Source organism: Aphelocoma coerulescens, chromosome 3 (genome assembly GCF_041296385.1).
Source record: "Aphelocoma coerulescens isolate FSJ_1873_10779 chromosome 3, UR_Acoe_1.0, whole genome shotgun sequence".
In the NCBI taxonomy this organism is placed as follows: domain Eukaryota; kingdom Metazoa; phylum Chordata; class Aves; order Passeriformes; family Corvidae; genus Aphelocoma; species Aphelocoma coerulescens.
The window spans coordinates 21,129,579-21,156,981 of record NC_091016.1 but is presented as its reverse complement, the minus strand read 5'-3'; the positions used below and the strand labels follow the sequence as shown (position 1 = coordinate 21,156,981).

At 42.5% G+C, this 27,403-nt stretch overlaps 1 protein-coding gene across 27 annotated transcripts in view; it reads left to right on the top strand.

Moving 5' to 3' along the window:
* NRXN1 (neurexin 1) overlaps positions 1-27,403 on the top strand; it is a 681,973-nt gene that overhangs the window by 398,263 nt on the left and 256,307 nt on the right. For 2 of the 27 annotated variants that reach the window (XM_069009426.1, XM_069009424.1), the window contains exon 1: positions 6,695-7,614. The exons of 23 other annotated variants lie outside the window; for them this stretch is intronic. In XM_069009426.1, the coding sequence (XP_068865527.1) occupies positions 7,374-7,614 (241 nt within the window). In that variant the 5' untranslated portion in view covers positions 6,695-7,373. Of the gene's footprint in view, positions 1-5,261; positions 5,312-6,693; positions 7,615-27,403 lie in introns of those variants that run through there. 2 more of the 27 variants (XM_069009425.1, XM_069009427.1) reach the window with 2 other exon arrangements.

Sequence of the window (27,403 nt, the reverse complement as noted above, 5' to 3'; positions counted from 1 at the left end):
GCACTCCTGACTTTAGGTGCCCCACAAACATCATGTAGGGCTCTCCTGGCTACCAGTGAGCTTCCCACAAAAACAAACAAACCAATCAACTTTACATTGCAAGGTCTTTAAACTCAATTTCCCCATTTTGTGGCTGTTGCACTATGAGTCTGTTGTGAGCTTTCCTTGACATGGCATTTAGTATCTGAGTTATTGTGCGTGGTAAACAATATCAAGGACTGCAAACAACTCTGTAATACACACACTTTTCCTATTTCTGGAGGCCTTTATCAACAAACAGGCTTTGCATATGCTTCATGTGCTTATACTGGATACAAAAAAGCACAATACTGGGTTCTCTTATTGGCATTTCTCATCAAACTTCTTGGTGACTAATTTACAAACTATTTTTGTGGTGGCTTGTTTTTTGTCCCTAGCTGGAGTATTTGCTGAGGAGTTCAAATCAGTAGCATTCAAGCTGTACCAGGGATCTCTCTTTTCTGTGACAATGCAGTGCCAGTTCCTGCAGCAGCACTGGGAGAAATCAGAGACACTTTTGCAGGTTCTGCAGCAGCAGCCTAGTTGCCCATAGAATTAACCACTCATGTGGTAGCCCAGAGAGAACATAGCTACAGAGTGTTTGCTACAGGACTACAAATCTCTCAAATGCCTCTATGTACATGCAGGTGGACTTGGCCTTAAGTCCTGTGGCTTTAGGTTGGAGTCAAAATGGGAACATACACAAAGTGTTAGAACTCTTTGTGAGAAGTTAAACCAAAAAAAAAGAAAATATGGCATTAGGTGGCATCGCAGCCCCGGGAGCCAGCAAAAGGCAGCCCCCGTGGATTCTGAGCCACCCTCCTCAAGCCAGGTCAAATCAGGGCTAACTCAAGTAAGGATGGACAGACTTGGCAAAGTGCCTAGAGGACTTATGGACCAACCAAGGCTGTTTCAGACCAAGAGGGGCCTTCTCTTCAAAGTCAACATTCCCCACTGGAAAATGTTCTCCACAAGCCCTTTCGGTTCTAAATTGAAAAGATCTGGCTTATGTGCATGGCTTCAATGAAATGAAACAAAATGAAAATCAGCTTGCTTTTGACAGCAAGGAATAGAGGGAAAGAAATTACTTTATACACACAGAGTCAAGAAACATTTATTATGAAGATTTAAGCCTATCTGGATGGACAGAAAGACTTATTAACTGTACCAGGATTTGTTTTGAACTATGCATAGTGGGAGAATAGCTGCACTACAGAGAAAGCAGCCTAGTATTTCCTTTGTCAGCTCCCCTTTATTACACAAGTACCAAAATTTCCAATTTCTGTGCATTTTATGGCTGCACAAATACTCCATCCAGCCCCCTAGGATCATATTTTTTACCTTCCAAGTCTTCAAGTACTTCATATGATAAAGTTTATTGGCTTAAATGGTTTCTGCCCTAGGTTATGTAGGGTTAGGACACAAACTGGACATGGATGACAGGCCTTGGTTCAGTATCTTGCAACTAACTGGCTTTTGAAAGGAACATTCTCTGCTGTTTAAAAAAAGAAAGTTACACCCTCCAATGTTATCAGACATCAGTAAAAGTACTGGGAGACACAGTGTATATGTCATTAAATTAAGCAGTGCTTATAGTGGGAAGAGGAAACATTAGCTTGACTCTTATTCTCTAAGCCTCTGTCTGTGGGCTGTATAAACATAAATTCTGGTCTGTTTAATTGTAATCACAAATGTCCATGTGTTTTCAAATTAAGGGAGAGTCCAAGCCTAGCAGTGGGGAGAACACGTAACATAAAACACAGGTAGTGTGTTAAAGCTGTGCATAATTAATTACGTAGTATTCCTGTAATACACTTACAGATTTGTGGAGGTGTTTTGGATTGGGTTTTTGTTGGTTTTTGTTTGTTTGTTTGTTTGTTTTTTGCTGAACAGCACTTGAGCTTCAGGAGTTTGAGTGGATGTTGCTACACTAAGTGCAGGATTAACTAGAGGTGGCCAGAGGAGACTGGTTGCATAAGGTGGCACTTAACCAAAAGAAGGCCTGAATTTAACTGACAGCTTCTGCTGGCCTAAGGCATGGTCTGCACTTCAGTTTTGCTGGTGTTGCTGAAGTTGTCCATCTTAGCTGATCTGTCTGTACCATTGCAGAGAGATGTGGTCATACTAGCAAGAAGTATCTGATTTTGTTTGAGGAAGTGATGTAAACTATATTCATAGGCGTCCATTTTGTGTTTGTATAAATTTTCTTTGGGAGCATTTGGTGTTATAGCATAATAGCACTAGAAGAAATCAGGGAAAGATGTGTTCTCACAGTTAAGGATATTCTTGCTCAAAAATTTAGGAGCCTACTGGTATTAACAGAGTTCATTTGGTGGAAATACTTTGATTAAAAGTCACATTTACTACCAATGTGACCTGCACAGAGTAAGTGTTAAATGGGACTAACTTCACTGAGATAAGTTGCTGAGATACTAAAAACTACCTTGAACCCTACAGTTCATTTTCACACTTTATTTGCTATGCCTACAGTGGAACATTTATTTGTTTACACAAACTCTTGTTTGTTGCCTTCTTTTGTACCATTTCTTCCTTCTTTGAGTGAACCTTCATAGACATACCAGCATGTTGATTGTGTTGGGAGTACAATTCTGTGTCCTTGGGGATTAAAACCAGGTTATTTCAAGTTCAGTTAGTCCTCAGATAACAAAAATTCATACTCTTTATGTCAGCAAGGGGTAAAAAAAGGCAATCATTTTAAATAAGAAATGCTGCTTACCTTTGGTTTTCATAGTGTTTACTTGCAGAAGCTTTTAACTGGTCATTAAAAAGCCTAACTCCAAGTGCCAAAACACCCAATTAAACTTTCTAAATAGGATCACAGAATCATGGAACCATTTAGGTTGGAAGAGACCCTTAAGATCACCACTAACCTAGAACTGTCAAGTCTGCCACTGAATCATGTCCCTAAGTGCCACATAGAATCCTGGAATGGTTTGGGTTGAAAGGGACCTCAAAGATGATCTCATTCCAAGCCCAGGCAGGGGCACTTCCCACTAGATCAGGTTGCTCAGAGCCCCATCCAACCTGGCCTTGGACACTTCCAGGGATGGGGCATCCACAGCTTCTCCGGGCACCCTGTGCCAGTGCCTCAGCACCCTCACAGTAAAGAATGTCTTCCCAATATCTAATCCAAATCTCTACAAGCCTTTTAAATACTTCCAGGAACGATTAATTCACCACTGCCCTGGGCAGCCTGTTCAAATGCTTGACAACACTTGCAGAAATTTTTCCAAATACCCAATCTAAACTTTCCCTGGAGTGACTTGAGGCCATTTCTTCTTGTTCTATCACTTGTTACTTGAGAAAAGAAACCGACACTCACCTGCAAGCTCCTTTAAATCAAAACATGCAAAACTTATAAGTATCTGACTAGCAGATATTTCAAATTGGAAAGAAGTGTTATTAGCTTGCTGAAAACACACAAAAAAAAATTGATCAGGAGACGATTTTACTTCCTGGAATGTCCTTATTTTGCCTTCCTGTCTATCTCCATCTTGCTTTCATCTTCACTTTCTTCTTCACCTTCCTGGCATTCTTTTAATTTTCAATCTTTTAATATCTTCTGCAAATCAGTTCTCTCCCATTTCTCACCCTTGCACTGCATTAGATCACCTTTCTCCCCCATGAAACTTAGATAGTCCTCTCTTGTTTGTGGTTCAGAGTGCAGAGCCAGAAAAATGTCAAATGTTGTTAAAATTAGAGCTGCTACACGCAAAGTGCTGATCACGTTGCCAGATCCAGAAAGGGATGCCTACTTAGAGGGCAGTCATCCCATTCACACTTTAATAGGGCACTTAAGTAAGAGCTAGATGCCTAAATAGTTTTGTGAAGATTTGGCCTTTGTGTACTCAACTCTTGGTTTGGATGTGCAGCAGCAAAACAATCCATTAATTTAACAGTCCCTAAGTAGCATTTAATATCATAATGTAGCACCTAAAAATGACCCATTATAGTCTATCTGATGAGAAAAAACAACTTCTCTAAGTAGTCTCCAGGCACAGATTGAAACTAGAAACTTTAGTGGCAGTTGTATATGTGCTCTGCATAAATAGTACATATTTAATAAAGTAGAGTGCTTAAAAACCCCTTTTATCTTCAGTAAAATATTAAATGAAGTACCTTGGAAGTACCTAAACATTTTATTCATTCGTCCTTGTTTTTTAAGCACTTTAGGCCTCCCTGGCGCAGTAGATGGCAGATGGAGCAAGAATTTAGATTAAGGTACTCAAACTACAAAGATATCCAACAACACAGAGTACTTACAGAAAGTCCTTCTGAATCCACACCGAAGTGTATCTTCAACCAAAGTGGAACTAACTGTGCTCGGGATGGAAGGGAAGGTTACACCTAATGGGGAATCCCTCAATGGGGATGGAGCCATGCTTTCCTGGATGCCAGCAGGGAAACTCCCACTGTAAGGTAGCACAATAAAGCTCCCAGTGGCGGCCTTGAAACAGCACAGCCGAGCAAAGTCAGTCTAGACAGGATTTGCCAACTGAAATTTTATCTGAACAACTGCGTTGCCAACTGTATCATTACACGATTGGCAATACCAGCTTCCTATTTCAGAGGAGTGATAACAATTTTAAGTTCCTCGTCTGTAGGATGTCTAGAATCATTAAGAACAGTCAAGTTAACTACTGCCTGTTTCTAAAACAGCAGCAACATGTGAACAGTTTAATGAAAAACTGGTTCCAGTGACTGAAATATTTTGTTTCCCGAGTCAGATTGATAGAAAACCTAGTGGTATTTATGGATGAAATTTCTAACACACATTACTTGCATGAACAGGAAACATATATCAGGAGGTTTAATTTTATGAGAGCTGTCGAATCCAGGCTGACATTTCTTTAAGGTTTCATTCATTTTTTTTCCTTCTTTCCCTAAGTCTGAAACTTAGAAAATTTCTTGTCTTTTATTTTTTTTAGGAGGTGACAGTGCATGACAGTTGAAAGCTGATAGTTTGGAAAATTGGTGTTCCTTCTTTCACACGCAGGCTTTTGGAGACAGGTTGGAAAAGTCACTGACTTCCACCTAAGCTGCCTTTCTCTCTGGAGAGCCGGGGGTGTTAGAGGGTGGCTCCCGTCCCGCAGGAGCATTACCCCGGGCCAGGGCGGGTGCAGGCTTCCTTCGGGGTGCGTGTCTGCCCTTCCACGGAGCGCAGAAAGAGCTCGGGCTCTGGGACTGCTGCTCTCCTCACTGCATTAAGGCTTTGTTGTAATTTACCTCGGCGTCTTGGCAAAACTTCGGGTGCGGGATGCGACGCGTCCAGGTGGGCAGGGGTGTGACCAGCACCGCCCCCGGGTCAGGGCAGGAGTTGCCGCTTGCTCGCAGCTGCTCCGGGAGTTCGGGGTCCTTTCGTCGCTGTGTGAGGCCCCCGGCACGACCCCGCGGTGAAGGGCGTTCCTCTCGCCGGGGGGAGCGATGCGCCCTGGGCTGAGCGGAGCCGGGGCGAAACGCCTTTCTCGTTCCTCAGCCTACGCAGCTGAGCAAAGGTTGCGACTTCCCTTGGCACCCGCGGGAATTAGCGCCTCGGCAAATTGCAGCGGTTTTCGTTTAAATTAACGCGAAATGTATAAAAAAAACCCCCCATTCTCACGCCCACCGCTCGCCCTCTCGCTTTCACGCATCCGCACCCCGCACCCATGATCTCATGCTGCTGAAGGCATGGCACAAGATCTACGGCAGGCTGGGAGCGGGGGAGGGAGGGAGGCAGAGAGAGGAGGGCCGGGAGTGTGCGGCTCGCACACCCTGCTGTGCCCAGGTGCGGTACTGCAGGGGCTGCGCCTCCGCGCCCGGCTCCGGGGGGCGCAGGACCCGCCGCGGGGCGATAGGTTGGCCCTTACAATACCGACCCTTGGCTTTTAAACGTGACATCGGCTCCCACGGCACCCTGGGCTCTGTGTGTGTGCGGGGGTGGTGGTGTAGGGCAGCCCTCCCCCCTGTTTTGGGGGTAGGCTTAGGGCGAGCGCCGCGGCGGGGCCCCGCACCCGGGTGGCCGTGCGGGAGCTGCCGGCGCCGCCCTGCAGCTGCGGGGGAACGGGGGGGCTCCGCTCAGAAAGGCTTTATTTCAGCCCAGTTTGCGGCCGCGGCTGCGGTGGGCGGCCGAGGTGCGGTAGTTGAGTAGTGCCGGAGAAAATCCCGGTAACTCTTTGTTCGGCGCCGTGTGTATAATTATCGGATCATCACAGCCGGTGCCCGAATAGACGGAGGGAAACATCTGACGGGAGAAGTTTAGGCCAATTAAAAGACCCCGAAATCGTTCTTTTTAAGATGAAAGTGGGTTTTCAAGACACTGGTACCTCAGAACTATCGGAGGAGGGGAAGTGCTCCCGCCGTGCTGCTGACTCCGCGGCGCGGGTGGGGAGGAGAGGCGTGTGAGTGTGTGTGAGTGTGTGCGTGTGTGTGAGTGTGTGTGTGTGTGTGTCCCCTCCACACCGCCCGAGCCGCGTTCTGGCAGTGCGCGGCTCCCGAAAGGCTGAGGAGAGGCAGCGCGACTGTGTGGGAGCTGAACTCAGCCTCCCTCTTTAACATAGGCTCGTCCTCTGCATTGCATCCAAGCCTCAGCGATTTGCTGTTCGGAGACTGCAGATTTGCATAGCCCTGCTCCTCGCAAGCGTGCTTATTTTTATTTTTATTTTTTTTTTTCCAGCTTCTTTCATAAGGGTGCACTATTCTCCCTGAAAACATCCTCGGGTGTTACTGTCAATAGCCAGACCATTGAGATTGCCGGAGCAGCCTGATTATTGTCTGGCGGCGTGTGTGAGTGTGTGTTCGCGAGTGTGAGTGTGTGCGCGCCGGGAGAGAGCTCGCTCGGTGAGGGCTCACCAGTTTGGAGATGAATGGAGGGAAGAGCAGCAGTTTGATTTTTCTCTGCTTTCCCAGCGCTGGCTGATGGAGTGGCATCCCCTTTTTTCTTCCTTAGCAGAAATGTGGCATGATTGGCTACACTGTGGATTACTGAGGATGTGGGAATGCTTGGCATTCTCGTAGCCCTTGCAACTGTGGAGTATTGTTAATGAGCACCAGCCCCGGGAAAGCTGAAACTAACGATTGTTTGGGCGCGGGGCTTTTCCCCACTTCCACCTCTTTGCGAAGGCTCTGAACTGCCTGGATTCTCTGACTATGTCTCGGATTGTTTTGGGTAGAAGAAGACCTGGAAAAAAGGATCCTCATAGGCTTTCCCAAAGGGAAGAGATGGCTCGCCTGGTGCCGTGAGCTGCAGCCAGCGCCGTGTGCGAGTGTGCGAGCGCCTCTGCCCAAAGTTTGCCTCCGTTGCTGTGGCTGCTGCTCCTCCCGAGGACGCCGCGGGCCGGCTCGTCGCGCACCGGAGGATGGGGGGGCTCCTTAGGGGCAGCCCGGAGCCGGGACCCGCCAGCAGCGGCAGCAGCAGCACCGGCGGCGGCTTGGCCCTGCTCTGGATAGTCCCGCTCACTCTCAGCGGCCTCCTTGGGGTGGCGTGGGGCGCCTCCAGTTTGGGCGCTCACCACATTCACCATTTCCACGGCAGCAGCAAACATCATTCAGTGCCTATCGCTATCTACAGGTCACCGGCTTCCTTGCGAGGAGGACACGGTGGGTTCGGGTGCCGCTCGGTCCCTGCGCGGTCGGGGGCGCGCCGCCCCGCAGAGGTCAGCAGCGGGCTGCGGGACCCCGCGGGCCGGGGCTGCGGCGGCGCTCGGGGGGAGGACGAGGAGACGGCGGAGAAGGGCTGGGCTGCGGGGCCGGGCCCGCCGGGAGCCCCGCCGGGCGGGGTGCGGGCCCGTCCCGCCGCTCCCGGCAGGGCGGGGGGCTCGGCCGGCCCCCGGCTGGGCGGGGGATGCTGCCGGGGCCGCCGGGCATCCCCTGGGGCTGGCGGCGTGCCCGTGCCGTGCGCCCCGCGGGGTCGCTGCGGGGTCTGGAGTCGCGGGGCAGGCTCTGGAGCGGAGGCTCTCCCGCACCCCGCCGCTCCCTGCCCCGCCGCAGAGGGAGCCGCCTGGGAAGCCCAGCCCGGAGGCGCCCGGAGCTGCGGCCCCCGGCTGGGAGCGCCCCGCCTCGTTTCCCCCCACCCCGGTCCCCTCCCTCGGTCCCCTCCCTGCCCCAGTGCGGGGACACGCGCTCCGGGCAAGCCGCCCCCGCGGCGGAAGCAGGGCAGGGCAGGGTGCCCGGGGAGCCCGGCGCGGAGCGAGGGGCGGGGAGGGAGCCGGTGCGCTGCTTAAACCGCTGGTGATGATTGTGCTGCTTCCAGTTCATTACCTTGGTCGAAAGTCGATGAACTAAAGCAAAGGTCAGCTCATTATGCTGGGGATCGGGGGAGCGGTAAGCGCTGAGACACTGAGGCAGGGAAGCGATGCCCACTGTAGCGGGCAGCAAAGGGACGGAGATGAAATTCTTTCCAGGTGGAAATACATTTTGCTTAAGAACGACAGTGCTCCGGTAGTTAGTTTCTGAAGTGACAGGAAGCTGCTTCAGTGCCCTTTGGAAAGCCCCGTTCTCTTTCCTTTTGCACGCAGACTTGTGAGAACCCGCACATCCATACATGCAGAATAGATGTGCATACGTATGTTCGGTAGTACCAAAAGCTGTCAAAAAAAGCGAAACACCAGACTGTGTTTTAAGGATTTAAAGCCTCCCTTTGTCTCCGAGGGAGGAAGAGAAGATAAAGAAATCCCCTTGTTGGTTTCTGATTAGATTATACAGCTTCATTCCTCTTCATTTTCTCATCTCGCCTTGCTTCATTTGCACGACCATGCGATGTCATTTACAGGCTTTGCAAAGTAAAAACCAGATCTGCTACTTAACCTTTGCTTCTCTGTTCAAGATGACCTAGTTGCAGGCACGAGGTACTTAGGAATTATTGGATTTTTTCCAGTGATTAATAATGCTGGTATTGGTGGAAATGGTAGCATTGTTTACCTGAAAATTCCCACTGTGTGCTAAATATCCTTTGATACATAACTGCTAGAAAAGATGAAGTGTACAGAAATACCTCTTCTTAAGCGTTTTGTTATTTTTAAAAAAGTTGTATGACTGGTCTAATTAAAAACAGAACAATTGAGACATTCAGGCCACCACTCTTGTCTGTAGCGCACTTGAGGTGGTGCAACATTGAGAATGCTGCATGTTCTGTAATGTATGGGGAGAATTAAAGATGTATGTGTGTGCAGATACATGTGTATGCTTATTATTGTCTCAATTTCTGTCCATATGAGGATATCATGTAGGTGCTTGCTATCCATTTGAGGGAAGGCTAAAAGGATGAGGGGAAAAGAAACATCACTGTAGAGGTACCAGCTACGATTCCTTAGAAAGCATTTTAAAATCACACCTTTTGCTAATTTTTGAAAACATTGCCCTGGACCCAGTCAAAGGGTGATATGTAAAAAAGCAGCTTCCTCAGAAGAAATAGGTCTTTTTAAAGAAAATGAAATATGAAGAGGTGGAGCTGCCACTTAAGGACTTCATAGGGAAGCCCAGGAGCCTTTCCAGAAGTTAAGTAGCTGATTTTATGAAAAGAGAGATGTTCTCTGTCATAAGGTGGCATTTCAGAATGTTTACTGGATAACTCTTAAGTGTCTTTGCTTTCCTGTGTTTGTGAGACATTCTGCTATCTGACAGCATTTTAAAATGTTTAATTCCTTTCATTATTAATTCTTTAGAGAGGTATTCCCATTTGCTTCTGTAAGCCTGACAGAAGCATTTCTGTCTCAGGCTGAGCAGTGTTGGACACAGTTCCTGTGGAGCCCAACACTGCATCTCTAAGCATCAGTCAGAGGGAACTGGATGAGGGAGAAGGATGTGTGTGTATGTGTGTGCTTGTTCCTTGCCTGCTCTTCTCCAGTATCCCTAGCCCCTGCTGACTTAGCCAGGTGAGAATTTGCTTCTCAGGCTTGTATCCTTCAGCATCAGCTCCATTCAGTTTTGCAGTTATTTTGTTCTAGTCTAATATGGTTGTACATAAAAAACTGCAGTTTTATGGTGACCTCATAGCAGCTTTTTTTGTTACTTTGTCAGCTTCTTGTAGCATCATACCTGCTAAAAGTGGAAAAGAGCTTTTAGGGCAGGTCAATTAGTCGATCCCAAATGGAAGCATTGCTCTCTAATATTGTGAATTAGAAGTGTGAAAGGAAGGAGGAATGATCACTTTGTTCAGGCACTCAATAAACATCACCACAGTCCTCAGGCATCCACACCCTTCCCCTTTTCCCCTGCACTGGCTAGCCCTGACACCCCCATCCTCTCGGGTTTAATTTTTTTAATCTTTCCGTTTTCCTTGAGCCAACCCAATTTTAGCTAGTAGTATAAGCAAAGCCAAAAGCCCAGCATGGTTGGATTTCTTCCATTTCTTTTAAAAAAACCGAACCACAATCTTGCTGCTAACATTCTCATCAGGTAATTTTGCTGGGATTTTGCTTAGTAGTATGATCTCATGTGGTTTTAGCGGACAGTATTGTGCCTCACAGAGACATAAACAGAATCCCAACCAAGCAATTAGCTCACCATATTAGACAAAAAGTAGTTCAGCACACAGTCTTTTAATACACCAAAAGTCAAAATTAAACATCTTTCGAGCTTGATCAAACGATTTTTCAATTTTGCTCTCTGACTCTCATTAAACTCAGGTGAAAGATTGGTGAAAGATTTGAAAGTTTAACCACAGGAAGGAATAAGAAAATAATTCTGTGGATCACAACATCAGCGAGGTAAAGAGAAGTACAGAGAAGTAAGAGAGAGACTAATGTTAACAAATACGAATCATTCACTGCTGAGCCCTCACCAGTGGTCTCTTGTAGCATGTGGTTTATTTGATGATTTATGTCCATACCTACTTGATCCATTTAAGAAGGTGGCTATAGCTTTTGTTATAGCTGTATCTACCATGAAGTCTGTTTTTTGGGGGGTTTTTTTGAGTAGATAGAATAGTTCATACTCTAGATTACAAAAGCAGGGATGATCCATGGCAAAACCCATAAAAAATGAAAGAGATTGCAACTTCCTCAGTAACTTTAAATGAAGCAGGCTGTTTCTTTAAGAATCCAGGGACATGATGGATCACATGTGAAGGGAAAATTGCATGTTGAATATGTTGAAAGTGTAGCCATATGGATGGCTGTCATCATCCACATTCACTCCTGCCTTCCTGCAAACACTTCCTTACTGTCTACTCTTTTAAGGCCTCACAATTCCCTACAATTCAGTTACCAGATGACAAGTACAGTGCGTCCACTTCTGATTGTTTCTTCTTTCTGTGCTCTCAAGATCTTGCTGAGGCTAAATACAAACTGATTCTGCTTTTTTAAAAATTTGTGGGAATAGGAGCCAGGAGGTGAATAATGAAATCTGCATGTTGGTATGTGCATGTGCTTGGAAAGAAAAGGCAAAAATGGGGAGAGAATTGGACCACATGCTCATGGGCAGAAGAGAAAGAGCCAAGTTCTGTGTGTAGTAGGGCTTGTGCACTTAAAGGCCCGACTTAACTCAATGCCAGAAGAGATTTGACTTGATGAGGCTTAGGACTAACATGTGGGGCAGTGGTTTAGGAGGAGCAGAGGCAGCCTGAAGTAGAGAGAATGGGGTTCTGGGAGCAGATCTTAAGAAAGTGGTAGTTTGGGTGCTAGGGACCTTTGTAGTGGAACAGTAGAGGGATTTAAGAGGTTGAGCTTCAGCAGCAAAGTTCCTGGGCAGGAGTAAGGGTTTGTGGAAAATGAGAGTTCTGAGGAATAGAAGTTGGCATGTTTTGGAGCTGACAACTGAGGATGGTGTGTTACCACAGCACATCCACTCCTCCAGTGTTTTCCATCCAGAGCATGATGTGGCAGCAGGGACATGCATATTGATCTCCCACTCCTGAGCTAGGCCAGCTTCTTCCAGGCTCTGCTTCACCATTGTTGGCGGAGCTCACGTGCACTGGATTCACCCACATGATGTCCGTGTGGAAAGACTTCTGCAGCAGAGTCACCAGCTCACTGTTACTGGAGTACCCAACAGCAGCCTGGTCAGGCAGCCCTTGTTCAGGGAAGATGCCTGTTGAACTCCACAGGAGTTTTCACCAAATAAAAACTGCAGGACCAGAATTGCAACACTGCAGTGAAATAATTTATACCACCACTGTGAAATATATGACCCAAACCACTTTGAAAGATGTCCCTATGATGTATAAAAAACATTTTAATTTTGTAGGAAAACCCCAACTAATTGGTATAGGTAAAAATAATTTTATGGCCTTTTTATTTTACTGGAATTGCTCTTTAGGTATATAAAGATAATAAACCAAATAGTTTTAGGGATTAGGGTGAATGAAATGACATTTTTTGGCTACAATGTGCTTATGTTGCAGAAAAGAGTTATATTTTAATTAAAACATCAAAAGTAAATGTTTCCAGATGTTCAAGCATTGTTACTCAGTGTGATGTTAGAGGTAGAGGTGAAAAAGTCTCATTTTCATCTTATAATTGCCTTTTAAAATGTTTTTCCAAACCTGTTTGTATATCACAATCTTTTTAAATGCCTCCTTTTCATTCAGAGATTTTCAAATATATACTAGTTCTCCTGCTCTGAGTACTTCTTACTCACAACTGAGACATTTTCATGTTTTAAGACTGTAAAGCATAGCAGTTTCTCAATGTCTTTAAATTATATAAATTTTATATCCCCTTTCAAAATTTCCAATATGCTCCATCAGTTATTATCCCCATCAGCTGCCAAAGTATTAACATCAGTTGGAATGGAATGAATAACAAAGCAATTTCAGTCAGCATAGTGGTTAATTGGCTGTGCAGTTGGATATGCATATTAGGAACTTGGGTTTCTATATTATTATTTCTGTCAATATGGCTTGTCAAGGAGGCCCACAGTCTTCAGTCTTCAGGACTGGGACAGTCTGCAGCACTGTAATCAAAAGTGGAATGTTGCCCATGGATTTCTGATAAGCATCTTTATACAAGTCCCACTGCCTTGGTACATGCATAGCTATTGATTGACTGGGGTGCCTTTACAAGAGCTAAATAAATAACAACACTGTTGTCACTTATCAGCAACACCGCTTTTGCCTCAGCCTATGGTAACCATGTTTTTTAGATTTAAAGCATGTTCTATTGTCTTTTAATCAAATACTGTTTGAAATAAGTTATCAGAAGAAATTAATTTAGCATTCAATGCAGTGTACTTCCTGCTGTTTCTAATTTTCAAAGATGGATTTTTTTCTGATAGTGAAAAGTTGACTTGGCTTTAAGGGAAATTTCCTTCTGTCTCTTCATTTTACTCCAAGGGAGAACTCTGTAGACAAAACTACTACACCCAGTGTGATTTAAGATCAACCAATTCTGCAGTCCTAATATTTTCTCCCCTTTCTCACCCAGATGGTCATTACCATGGTTAACCATAGGAAAATAGGCTTGATTATTGTGGTTTGAATGGATCACATAGTGTAGTTCACTGACGTTTATCTTTTGTCTTTCCTTGGTCAAAGTTTGCAGTAGTTCTTAACCTTTCTGAGTAATCAAGATGACATTGCTGACCTCTCTCTTGTCTTTCCCCAGACTCAGTTAATTTATCTCTCTGTGATTAAGTTTGATGTCCTCATGTCTATCGCAGTGTCTGTAATGCATTTTTCTAAGCTAACAACTCCCTTTCTAGTCTGTAAATACAGTGTAGGCAGAGCTGATAGATCTCACTGTGATAATAAGCTGACTTGTGAATGTAGCTGTGATTATAAGGAGAATGGAAGAGTCTAATTTGATGAAAAAAGGTTTATTATAAATAAAAATACTGTTCTATGAAATTAAAAGCAAGAAACATAGGCCATGTACTTACCATCATTTAGACACTATTTTCTTTCTGAATAGCTACATGGATGTCTGGAAGGGCTTTCCTTGCCTCTTTCTCATGACTTTATATACATTTGTGCACAAGCACGTGCATGCTCTTACATATCACAGTTGTTCCATGATAATGAGAAAATGGTCCACAGTGGTGAGTTGGAAAAGAGAGAGGTTCTCTAAGAGTTGAAAATGTTAAAAAAACTACTCAGGGACAATATTCATTAACCACAGATGCAACTGGTCAGAACAACCAAATTAATTATTCCCTTCCCTCTTAATTGACTGAAAAAATGAGCCAGTGAAATAAAGTGTGAAAGGAGGAGCAAAGAAATAGTGCTGCTGGATGTCACCCCATGGGACTGGGGTAAGGTGGTAGGGAGAGTGCCATGCTTAGGAGAAGTCACCATCTCTGACCCCCAATTATTGAACCATGGTAGAAAAAGAATTCTGAATTTCTGAAAGCGCTGAAATGGTCAAATCCACCAAAATAGCCCAGATTAAGGGTATGAGTGGCTTATGCTCTGTAGGTAGCCTAAGAATCAAAAAGCTTTTTCACTTGGGCTTGGTTGACAAAGAAAGTGTGCATATACAATAAGCACATGGTATCTGGGATCCTAAATCCCAAAAGGCCAGACAAGGTGGGAGGTGAGGCAAGGTTTACCTGGAGGGATGAGGAATGTACATAGACTTTTTGTTGTTGTACTGCATATTTGAGCTGTAAGTGGCACAAGGACAAGTCTTCCTTTAAAATCCCTGGCTAGGTATATCCTGAAGAGCTTGCTGCTCAAACATGGAGAGACAGAGGCTCGACAACAGAGGATTTGCTCAGATCCTTCTGGTGTTCAGGGAGCCTTAGCAGGGGGTGCCCTTGGACAACTACTCCAAAATGTTAGAAGTGTTAACTCTTTCTTTAGCTCTCTTTTACTGCAGCTGTACATGCAAAGAAATGCCAACAAGCTTCTAAAGCAAGTTGACTGCTTTCTAAATGTGTTCTTTTATCCCTTCATATCTACAACTGAGATAGTGCTTCTCTAATTTACTTAATTAATTCAGCTCATCTGCATTTGTAAAATAAAGAAGAATAGAGAATGACTAGACTTGGAGAAATTTCAAAAAAACGTGAGAAAGTTTCTCTACCTTGAAGAAGAATCAGATATAGTCTTAATCCATGTTTGAATTACTGAATCACTGGAGCTGGTTGTGTTTCTCAGTGACAGCAGCTCTAGACCCCTGGGAAGTAGGTGGAGAGAAGAAGGGGACAAATTGCCACGGACTTGGCTCCTCCTGACTGACCAGTGGAGACGAGGAGATGTGAAGGAAGTGAGTGCTACAAAAGGCACTGTTTCTAATCATTGACCCAGGCCTGATTTGATTTTATTGAGGTCAAGGCCAAAATTTCCACTGCCTGACCTGATGGTTTTGCCTCTGTCAGATACGATGTGTCTCAAGTGCACAACACTTCTGCCCCTGGTCTCCCTCCCTAAAACAATGCTGCCTAAACTGTGAACAAAATATTGCAAATAATAATGCAAACACGTGTATTTTTGAAATGTGCAGTTAGTGGATGTATTCACTTTATTTCACATGACAAGAATTATGAGGGAGCTTTCAGAGAATATAATGAATTGCCATATTTATGGAAAACATATGAGCATGAATTGAATCATGCCGTTATTTTGGGTTTTGATAGTCAGTGCCCACAGAGAGGGTTTAGAAGTTGTGACAAAACAACAGATGTGAGATTAGCCCCTTTGGCTGTGTCTAAATGGATGCGTCCTAAAATCCTGGTGTCCCAGTTGGTCAGAACATTCTGTGGCGCTCATCCAAGCCCCATCTTTCCAGTCATCCTCTTCTCAGGCTGGTTTGTGTTTGCAGTTTGCCTTGCTGTGGATTTTAAATCTGCCTGGGGCATGCACCCCAACCCTGGCATTCAGAGCAGCTCTCAAATACTGCTGTCAATTATTCTGAAAAAAATAGAAATGCTGTGAATGTCCTCTTCCTAAACAATCTCTTATCTCAAGTGAGGCTAAATAGAACATTACATGGGCAAGTGAAAGTGAGGGTAAAGACTACAGTCATTTTATTGCTGAAAGCTTTTCCAAGCAACTTTTTATTTCTTGGAAATTTTACTGAATTTGTGGGAGTATGATTGCTCCCGTTACGCCTTATGAATTAGAAGACCTTATTTTTTAAATCCTAAGTCTAAGAAACTTGCAATATGGTTTTGTTAGAACTTGTTGGCTAGAAGGTGTTATGTGTGAGGGTACATAGGCCAAAAGATCATTTTGCTTGTGCTGACTTCTAACAGAAACCCAGTCACACACTAAGACTGAAGCCAGACCAATTTTTGTAATGATGGTTTTTAACTTATGTAGAATCTTCTCACATTAGCTCATGAAGCTTCTTTTCACCACTCAGCACAATCTGACAGCTTTAGCTGTTGTCTGACATGAGTGTAGTAAAATCCACTGTATGGCATCTAGAGGGAGAACTTGGTGAAGAAAAAATAGTAACAACATTATTTTGTAACAACAGCAAAAACAAACATCTCATTTTGAGATGTTTGACTTTCTTACTGTGCAAACATTGCAAAACTGCAGTTAAGCATGCAGATGAGAGGAGTTATTGGTCTGCTAAGAAGAACAGTGGCCCGGAAATGCCTAACCCAGACACTTAAATTTCAGTAGTAGCTGGCAGTGGTTTTTGCCAGTTCTGTGATTATCTAAGTGAAAATGCAGCTCCCACATAAGTGTGCAGAAGCTTAGCTTCAAAGAGCCTGAGGTCAGCAAAGGTAAACAATTAAATTTGGAAAAACATGTGATATATCTTCTACATAGCAATAGAGGCAGTTATTGATGCTGATATAAATCACAAGTGACTCACCTGGAGAGTCCCAAGATCCTATCTGTTCATTCTTCTTGTAGGATCAAATTTTTGTGCCAGGGAACTTACAGACTTCGGAAAGGTGGTTTCAGTGAGATCAGTGTATCCTTTATTGGTTTGCTGGCATTTGGGATAGGGATGAATGCCAGTTTTTCATTGCAAGGTCACTACTGGAGATGTGAGAAAGACTTATCCTAAGCTGGTCATAGCAATTGTGGTGTGAGTAAATATGTCAGGATTTTGCAAATATTTTTTGTTTGTTTCAAGTCATTAACTTGAGCTCAGCTGGCTATTTGGTAATCACTTTCTTCCTTATTTCCGTTTTCCAAATATAATTACTTGAAATGGAAAAAAAACTTAAAAAAAATATGATTATATGTAATCTAGGAATAAATTTACATGTGCATACAGTGTGTAATAGTACTTTTGTTTTCTGTAGGGGTCAGTTAATTGACAAAGTATAGTTTGGAAGAAAAAGAAGATCAGAGGGAGAAAATGAGCAGTCATTATTGCTAAATGAGGCTTTGTGTAAATGAGGTCAACATTGCTAAAAAACCTCTGTTTCTGTCATGTGGAAAAGTGGCACATGCATTAACCCTTGTCCTGCATACACACTGGTGTCTCACTGCTGCCCATGTTGGCACAGGCTTGTCTGGAATGGTTATTCCTGTTTCACAGAGAGCAGCTGAGACACAGTGAATCAGCTTTGCATTCATCTCCTCTTGAATGATTCAAAGAAATCACACAGTGGCCAGACTGGCCACCTGAAAATTCCCTCTGTGTCTCTTGTGCACTTGCCCGTGATGTTAGCACCATATCTGGGGCATGGCCAGAGTGTGTAGCACTCTGCTCTCCATTGGCACAGCTTAGGGCAGATTCCATGCTGGCTCAGCGTATGCCAGGCTTCAGTCATCCCTCTGTGAGCAATTCCTTGGGCAGTGCTCTTCCCACCACTGCGTGTCAAACCAAAACCAGCACAGCACAGGTTAAGGATTATTCTGCTCTGCCTTTGCTTGTGCTTGTTAATGAACAGCCATCCGGTTTGTTCCCGGGAATATGCACAGCTTTGCCTACCTAAATGTGAAAGGTATCTATCCATAAGTCACACAGCAGCCTGGAATGGGAAAAGGAATGAAAGGCTCAAGTTCTGTGTTGCTGTTTCATCCCATTGTGTTGTGCCAATGCTGAGATCCAGGAGCATTAAAACAATGTGCTGGTTACTGAACAAATACCACTCTTCCTTCCTTTGCTGTGTAGGTCACACTGTGGGATTCACAGAACTGACAAGTGGAAAAAAAAAAAAAAAAAAAAGAAAAGGGGGTATGCAAAGACAGGAGATAGGGGACAAAGAAAAGAAAAATGAGTTGGGCAGACAGCATACCTTCTTTAAGAAAAAGACATATTTTCTCCCTGTGAAAATTTCTGTGTTTCCCTCACCCCCTCCCCAGGGAGTAACTCCACAGTTAACTGTTTTGATTTTTATAGAGCTATTACAATTATTTTAGATGTAGAAAAGGGTTAAAATACCGATCTTTGTGGATGCCAGAACACCAAACTTTGAGCTCTCATCCCTTCACAGATGAGGTTTGCCTGTCTTTTGGTATAAATCAAATCTTTCCAAACTCCCCATCATTGCTTACATTTTTGTGTCCATATGAGGGGCAGTTGCCTCTGCTTGTCTTGTAATTCCAGTTGCTCATGGTATCTGATGTCTATTAAGTGAGAAGGGCAGTCATAATGCATTGAGTCGAAATTTGAACTGGTGGCTTCCCCTCGTGTCATTTTGTTTTACATATACTGTTTGCCATTTAAATGTTCCCTCTCCATGTAATTGCTCTGGATGTTTGAATGTTGGCATCAGTAGGGAAAGTATTTTCTCTCAGATCCGTGAGTGAGTGTGAATGAGGTGAGGATTTCATTCAATGAAGACAGCTTTTTTGAAAAGGATTAGTTGCCTTCATTACTGTAGGACTGTTAGCATAATTAGCAGTTCATCAGAGTGATTTCACAGGCCATTTTTTGTGACAATGACCGGGGCAAGGCTTTCTAGATTGCAGTGAGTCTGTCTGATTTACCATGTGCCATACCCACAGATATGAAGAGCCAACAGTTACAGAGGAAAGGTCAGATTAGCTTTCTTTCATAATTTTTTTTTTTTAAATAAAATGTCTTGTAACATGTCTTTTATATCTTATGTTAGTGAATGTTACAGTTTTTAATATTTGTATTATGGTGGCATCTAGAAATTTCAGTCAGAGGCTATGAGCCCATTGTGCTAAGCAGATGGATTGAATAGAAAAAGACAAGAAAGCTGAGGAAATAATCACTCTTTACTGCTGACAGTACTCTCCAGGGTAGGTTTCAAAATAGCTCAAGAGCTGTGTAAAATTAATAAGCTGTTCCCCATGTACTGAAATCCTTTTTCATATTACACTGGCATGAGGGATCTCTGTAGAGAGGAGGGGCTGCAAATAAGATTTGCAAGACGATGGGGCTGAAGATTGTCCCTGAAAGTCCAGATTTTACTGAGTCCAGTGGATGAGTGCACACTAACAATGTGCATCAAAGTCTTCTGGAAGGAACTTGTCCACCACAAAATATCTGCATTGATGAAGTCTGTGTAGTCCTCAGAGCAAGGTTTACTGGGCATAAAACTCGAATCAGTGTCCTTTTGTTTCTTTGGCATCTTTATAACTTTCTTCACTCATGGCAGGAAGAGCTGAGAAATCAGGGAACATTATTCTTATCTAATAGAAACGCAATGTTAATGAGAAATTTTGGTAGCTCTTGGAGGTACTAGGTCAATTTGTATTCTCTGATGAAGAAAGGTGTTTTCTCAGACTCTAGATTTGTGGCATTAAGTTTTTTATTGTGTTGAGGCATTTTTAAAATGTTGGTTTTTCATACAGTATATGTTTGGTCCATACATGCAGTAGAAGAACTAAAAATAAAGACGTAGCACTGAATCATAATTAGAAAGGAAAAAAAAAAAAAAACATTACCTGTCATGGAGAAAACCCTGAAATAATAAATGCCACCATCACATTTTACTGCTATCATAAATAATTATTCAGCACATGTCCATAGGCTCAATTTATTGTATCATATTCACTTAAATGTGTTTATGAAACGATCCTTCTGCACACACATGCATTTTATCAAATTTTAGATTCCTTGATAAATGGCACAGACCTTTTTTTTGTTATGTGGCACAGTCTGTCATACCTCTAATCCAATTTTGAAATAAAGGTATTCTTAGATCTTCTTCTAATAAGGCTATTCGTCTTGCTGCAGTTATTCCTCCTCTGCTTACTTTCTTATGGAATGGATTAAGATTTAATAATGATGTATTTCCTAATAAACAGAGCTAGAGGACAGCCTATTCCATTACCTTAGATATACCCTGGTTACATCTTCATTGGAGCCTATTAAATATTCTTGGACAGTACTTAGCAATATATAAAAGGTTTCTTGGTTTTGATTTCAGCAGAGACATCAACCAAATGTTCTGAGCTATACTGCATAATTGTCAAGGAGTTAAATATGCACAATGAAGGTATAGTAGTTAAAATGTATTGGTGTATATCTAATATTTATAGATAACCCTTTTAAAGAAGTCAGGATGTATTGCTATGTTCAGCCATTCCATCTTAATTCTAAATCACTGCCTCTATGTTTTCTTTTGCAGTCAGTCAGACAAAGACCCTGTAGAACATTTACCTTGCAGCTTTGCAATTTTAATTATCTGATAAAGTGTATTAAATTGTGGTAGGGGATAAAACAATTACAATTTCTCGGTAAGTTCATATCTTACTAATATTTTTCTAGGAAGTGGAATCAAAGATTGTAACAGATTTGAGAGAAGAGGACTCTCCAGATCCCTGCTTGTCCTTTGCATTTCAGATTTGGGTGTTTAGGTAGTGTCATCACTGGCACGCAGTGTTGCTGATTCAAACTGTTGTATTTTGGCCAGTAAACTTGTTTTAGGTGTAATTTCAATATACACAGACTGGCAGATTCACTAATGCAGTGATATTATGCACAATAAACTCTCTCTGACATCATTACTCAGATATTCTGAAAATAAAAAATGAAATATGGGTAAACTTTAACGTTATATGAAGTTTCTGCATCCCGTGTTCATAGTGATTGAATGAGCCATGTCCTCACCAGCTCAAGGTGCTGCCAAGCCCTGGCTTTCAGGTCTTTTCATCAGGCCTGGCCCTGAGGTGTGCCTGTACCCAGACGTACAGAGGGAAGATGCTGACTGTGGTCTAGCATTAGTGCCAGAAACACCTAGGTCAGATCCTCTCCTAACAGAGCTATCTGGAAGCTGTATTTTGCAGTGTTTCATGACCATGCCTTCCAGGAAGATTGCCAGTTCGGTTTGGTATCTACATTGCTTTTTAAAGCATTTGTGCTGGCAGATCTGTTGAAGACACAGCACTCTTCAAATGTCAGTGAGATTTATCTAAACCAAGGTGGGATTGGACCAGTGGATAAAATTTCCTCTTCATTGTCACAAGCTCCAGAACCAGGAGAACATTGCTGGTCTGCCAGTGAGCTACAGCTCTCCTTCCAGCCTGACCAGCATCCCCAGCTGCTGGCTGGGGAGGGAACCTAATGCCTTGCAAGATATGGACAGTCCTGTTTAATTTTAGAAAGGAGACAAAGGGCCTTCACTGTTGCTTGTTTTATGTTCCTGGGAATCTTATGTAGCAATAGAGTCTTTAGTGGATACAAATTGTATAGGGTAAACACTGTTGCCCAGACAGCCAAATGAATTATCCCTGAAGTGAAAGCTACACACGCTGAAATGTTATCCAGGTATTCTAGCAATTTAAAGGATGTCATTTTATATGCTGGGTATTTCTTAAATGTTCCATTAATTTATGAACTCTCCATATAAATGCTAATTTAATTAAAATGTCTTTGTATCTTAAATATAAATGAAAACAAGAGGCTAAAGCCTTGCTGAAAGTTAGCATGGACCTCTACTTATGCATAATTTTTCTTATCTTCTGCAGCATTGTCTTTCTTTTTTTCTTTAAATGAACAATATGCATGAACATTTCCTGTCTCTTCTTTTACAATTTCTTATAACAGTATTTTTGATAGGCCACTTTTGCTTTCAGAATTAAAATTTCCCCCACAAATGGTTAGTAAGAATAACAAAACACTGTGTTTTAACTTGGTAAGCATGATGATGATACCAGTTGGCATTTAGCTGTCCCATATACTAATTCATGCATGTGAAATAAAATGATTATACTTAGAATTTTTGGTCTTTTATCCAGTCCCTATCAGAGAAGATGACTTTAAATGAAAAACATTTATAATTTTTGTTTTCCTTTTACCAATAATTCTTTATTGAGAGAAGAAAGTAACGCTTTGCCTCCTACGTAAATATGCTTTTCTGAAAACACACCTACATAAGGGCCAAATCAGTCATTTTCTGGTGTAGTAAATATGATGAGTTAGGAGGCTTGGAGGAGAGCAGAGTCTGCAGAAGAGGCAGACTGTCCATGGGATTGTGTGGACATACCAGGTTTTACACCCCAGTTTCATCACCAGTGATCCCAGTTCCCTGCTTGAGTTATAAACCTTCACCTGTCATCTCTGGCAACCTCTTCTGGATTCAAAATTATGGGCTTTTTGAAGCAGACTAGTCTTCTGTCATGCCCATGTGTATGTATATGGATGTGTTTGTGTGTGGACGTTTTCCTTTTAATAAGAATCGTGTCATGCTTCAACCCCAGGCCCCAAACAAGGCCCACCCTCACTCACCCACTCACCACTGGTGGGGTGGGGGAGAGAATCAGGGGAGTTAAAGTGACAAAACTCATTGTTTGAGATAAAGATGGTTTAATAAGTAAAGCAAAAGTCATGCATGCAAGCAAAGCAGACCAAGGAATTTCTCCACCCCTTCCCATGGAGAGTCAGGTCTTCAGCCATCCCCAGGACATCCGGGCTCCATCACAGGTAACAGTGACTTGGGAAGACGAACACCATCACTCCAAATGTCCCCTTCTTCTTCCTTCTTCCCCCAGATTTATATGCTGCATGTGATGCCACAGGGTATGGAATGTCCCTTTGGTCATTTGGGGTCAGCTGTCCCAGCTGTGACCCCTCCCAACTCCTCGTGCACCCCACTGCTCACTGACAGGGTGGGATGAGAAGCCAAAAAGGCCTCAACTCTGTGTAAGCCCTGCTCTGCAATAACTAAAACACCCCTGAATTACCAACACTGTTGCCAGCACAAATCCAAAACATAGCCCCATACTAAGTACTAGGAAGAAGTTGAACTCTATCCCAGCCAAAACCAGCACACATTGCAAGCATTAAGACAATAAGACATTATTAAGATAGCTAAGGTAGAAATTCCATTGAAATGTTTAATGAGCCAGGTTCTGATCTCCTGTATCCTTAACAGTTAGACTTTATTTACCTGTGTCTTATCTCAAAAGCTGCCCTTGTATATAGAGGTGTGATTTCAGCTTTCTGTATGTCCCAAATAATTGCTCGACTGTATTCACATTGAGTATTTATTGCCAATTGTTCTCAGGCTACCCATTGGTAAATTAAAAATCCTCTCTGCCTCCTGTAGGGCTGGTAACAATCTTGATTAAAATATTTCATGAATGAATGGATAAGGAATAATATTCTCTAATTATTATTTTAAAAGGGATTTGCAAGTATTGCTCTCAGGTCAAGCATTTGCAACAGTGTCATCCACTGCTTTAAAACATGGTCAGCAACAGCATCAGGATATTATTTCTTCAGAGATTTTAATGTCTTCTGTGACTGTGCAGGGATCTCTCATTTCCAGTTGCAACAAGCTTTTTGTTTTGTTTTTTTTTTTTTCCTCTAGCAATAGAATATAGTAAAACATAAATCTGGTTAGTCATGTTTGATCTCTCATATTTTAGGCATCTGTGGTGGGAATGATGAAGTAGCTGCTCTGTTCATATAATTTCCATTGATACATAGGCATGTTTGAGAAGACAGGCTGAGTTTAGATCCAGCTCTCCTATGTCTGAATTGACTAGAGGGAAACCCTTAATTGCAGCATGGATTCGGAGCAATAATGGCAAATAATTACTGTTTCCAGAAGGGAGACAAAGGATTATAATTTCACATGTGCTGTTAGTGCATGCACTACTGTTGCCTTGTGTACTGTGGTAAGAAGGATCTTTTCATGCTCCCTCCTCTAGCTTGGGAGATTTCTAAGTGCCTGTTTAACCTAAAATTCTTTTCGACTTTTTTCTACTTCATGTTCACAATCAAATTCTCTTGTAATGGGTGTTTAAGTGTCCATAGAAGACTCATAGCCCTGGTATTCATTTAGCAGAAGAAACATGGAAGTGTCACCTGTGTACATTGTTAAAGGCTCGTTTCCATTTGAGGGTCAGAAAAAATGATTTTTCCACAGCAGATAGGATAGAAAGTGCTGTTTCCAGGTTCCATAATCAAGACAAATACAACTGCCTGTTGCCATGCACCATATATTTTCCACATTATAGTAATGGATGCACTGCTGCCACCTGCTATGTCAGGACTTCCAGCTAATTGGAATAAGTTATGTGTGTTCCAGTTACACTTACGGTCTATAAAAGGCTGCTTTGTCCTAAACTAGATAATAATTTTTGATGGATTTCTTTATGGTAGCAGATAACTGCTATACTCTGGTGAGAACCATTGTTTTTCATAAACACAGGTGTTTTTGGCACATATTAAGGCTTTAGAGAGGATTCTTTCTTACTGAGGTTATGCTAAAATGTAGGTGATATTCAGTGAGGTGATATGACCTAGATCCAGGTGTAGTAAATCCTGAAAGGGACATGTGGGTAAGACTGTACCATCCACTCATGGCTGCTGCCTGAAAAACTGCTAAGTGCCCTGCTGCTGCTTCAGCCTCAGATCTTTTGACAGTTTCATCAAAAGCTGTTACATCCTTCAGTCCCTGGAGAAGGGTTCAGGCCATGTGAATCAGAGGTGAGATAACTGCAGGGGTAAGAAGCTCCCCTGAGTGTACAAGGTGGACTCTGTGCAGCACAGTCCACTTGACCTGCTGGGAACATGGCAGATCCTCTGCTGCCTCAGCTTCACCCAGACAGGTGGAAATTGTAAAATTTCCAGGATCTTATAAAATGTGTGACATTCCTCCTGTGCTTTTTCTGAACTTCTCTGCATTATTTTTTTCCACTGCGGTTGCAACCTTGTCTTTTCCTGCAGGTGCAATCTTGTCCTAAGCTGTAACTGTGACATGATAAATGCCTACTTTTTAGGTTAAATTAATTTTTGGAATATAAATCTAACTGGAATTGGTACCTGATAGTTGCAATCAAAGTCCACGCTCATGTAACAAGAGCTAGAGCTGTATGACTACCAGAGCATAGTATGTACAAGCATTAAAATAAATTTCCTTATAGTAAGTGATTATTCACTTTTGAGAGATACCAGATCCCTGTGTTTAAATGATCCTTTAATACTCAGGGTTGCAGATTTGGGCATGACAGAGTGAAAAAGGGGATTAATTCTACATGATCCATTTTTGCTCCTGTGCTCAGTCTAGAGAGCAGATATTTCAGCTCCATCAGGAAGCCTGACCTCTTCAGAGAGGAGAAGTTCTTGCTTTTTCTCTCAGGTGCCTCATTTGGTCCCAAATATCAGGTCCCAAACCTGCTGAAACTGCAGGTTTCATCCTTCAAACCTTTACCTTTCTTACTTCAAAAGTAACTGGAATGGCCTCTTTTCTTTGTCCCTTTTTCTCCACCAACATTTTCCACCTCCTTCTTTAGATTGAATGGTAGGTGATAGAGGTAATATCCTCAAGTCTATGGCCAATTATTATTGTAAAAACCAGGCTAGCTATTCTGTAACAGAAAATAAAGGAGTATATGATTGTGTGCTATGAAAATATGAGAATATTTGAATTTGTATTTTATAGTGAAATGGTTTAGTACCTGTTAGCACCCACCATGATGGCAATAAGGGAAAAAATAGGGACATTGCACAGAACATGAAATGATAGAATTTTTAATGCTATGAATTTCTTTTGTACCTCTCCATGTCCCATCTCAATGTCATGACAACAACACTTAGTGTTAGTCTTGCCTAAATAGTGAGGGGAGCTTTCAGAAAGCAAACTTCAGTCTTAGAGGCTCCTTGTGTCAGGAAGAAAATCTTTACTTTTAGTAAAAGTATTTGCTGCTTGTTTTTGATATCTCCATCAGTTCATTGGCGAACAGGTTTTCCAAACAGCTTTACAAAACACAGGAAGATAAACCCATTTTTTTTTTTCTTTCTAGATGTATCCTGAAACCAGCTCCTTTAAATGCATGAATTAAGCACGTGCACAGAAGGACATGTGCAGATTTGTGAAATTGTCAGTCTTGCTGGTTCAAAATACACTAACTAAATAAATATAAACTATGTCTGTTCTTTTATTGTTTTCCTGTACAAATACTGACTATTGACCTATTGTGGAACTACGACTCTGGTTGAGCACTGGTTTTTGTTTTCAGTAGACAATTCTTGTCTGCAAACTTGATTAGATAATTTTTTGAAGGAACTGGGATGTGAAATGCATGAGCCACCTTAGCAAATTTGGTGAGGGTATTTCATTGCTAGTCCAGCCAGGCTTGGCTTTTTGGTACAGTAAGTTTTGTCATGTATAAGTGTTAGTGGAAATGGGAATTAGCCTAAGATTGACAGTGTCTTGACTGTGATTAATCATTTTCTTTTAAATGTGATTAATAATTTTCCTTTAAGTGTGATTAATCATTTTCCTTTAAATGTGTCTTAATCAAAGACTCAGTTATTTTTAAAAAAACTGAAGGATCTGAGAAATGCCCTTTGTCTTTAATCTCTTAAACTTGTAATTAAAAATATCTAAAGCTAATAACAGTTTTTTTTCTCCAAAAGAAGTTTGCCAAAATGGAAGACTCTAGCTAGATTAATTAATCTCTGCTCTTGCTGAGAACAGAATGTATAGACTTGGAAGACTGAGAGTTGCAAAGCTTTGTTTTATGCTGAAATCCCATTTATATTTGCAGAGGAGTTTGGGTTTAGAAGGGGCTACATTCAGCCTTCTCTTTCTCAAGCATTTTCAGAAACTGTTTTCACCAGGCATGAGTTGGGAAATAAAGATAAGAAAAGGAATACAAAAATGCTTAGATTCCCTTTTTTATTCCATCTGCAAATCTGCGAAAAAATTACTGTGCTAAGTCACTAAACGTTCCCCCACTAGAATGGGGGAGACTTTGAGCCAAAAAATGTTTATCATAATTAGGTGGATGAATACAATTCTAGTTGCATGGAGACCCCATAACAGCCTTCCAGTTCTGCAAGAGGTTCTGCAAGCAAACTGGAGATGGACTCTTCATCAGGAACTGTAGTGATAGGACCAGGAGTAATGGGTTCAAACTGAAAGAGGGAGATTTAGGCTAGACTTACTGTGGGGGTGGTGAAGCACTGGAACAGGCTGCCCAGGGAAGCTGTGGATGCCTCATCCCTGGAAGTGTTCAAGATCAGGCTGGATGAGACCCTGAGCAACCTGGTCTAGTTCCATGCCAAATTCTCATGGCAGGGAATTTGGAACTAAATGACCTTTAAGATCTCTTCCAGCCCAAACCATTCTATGATTCTATGGCTCTTTATCCACTCTATTCCAGTCTACT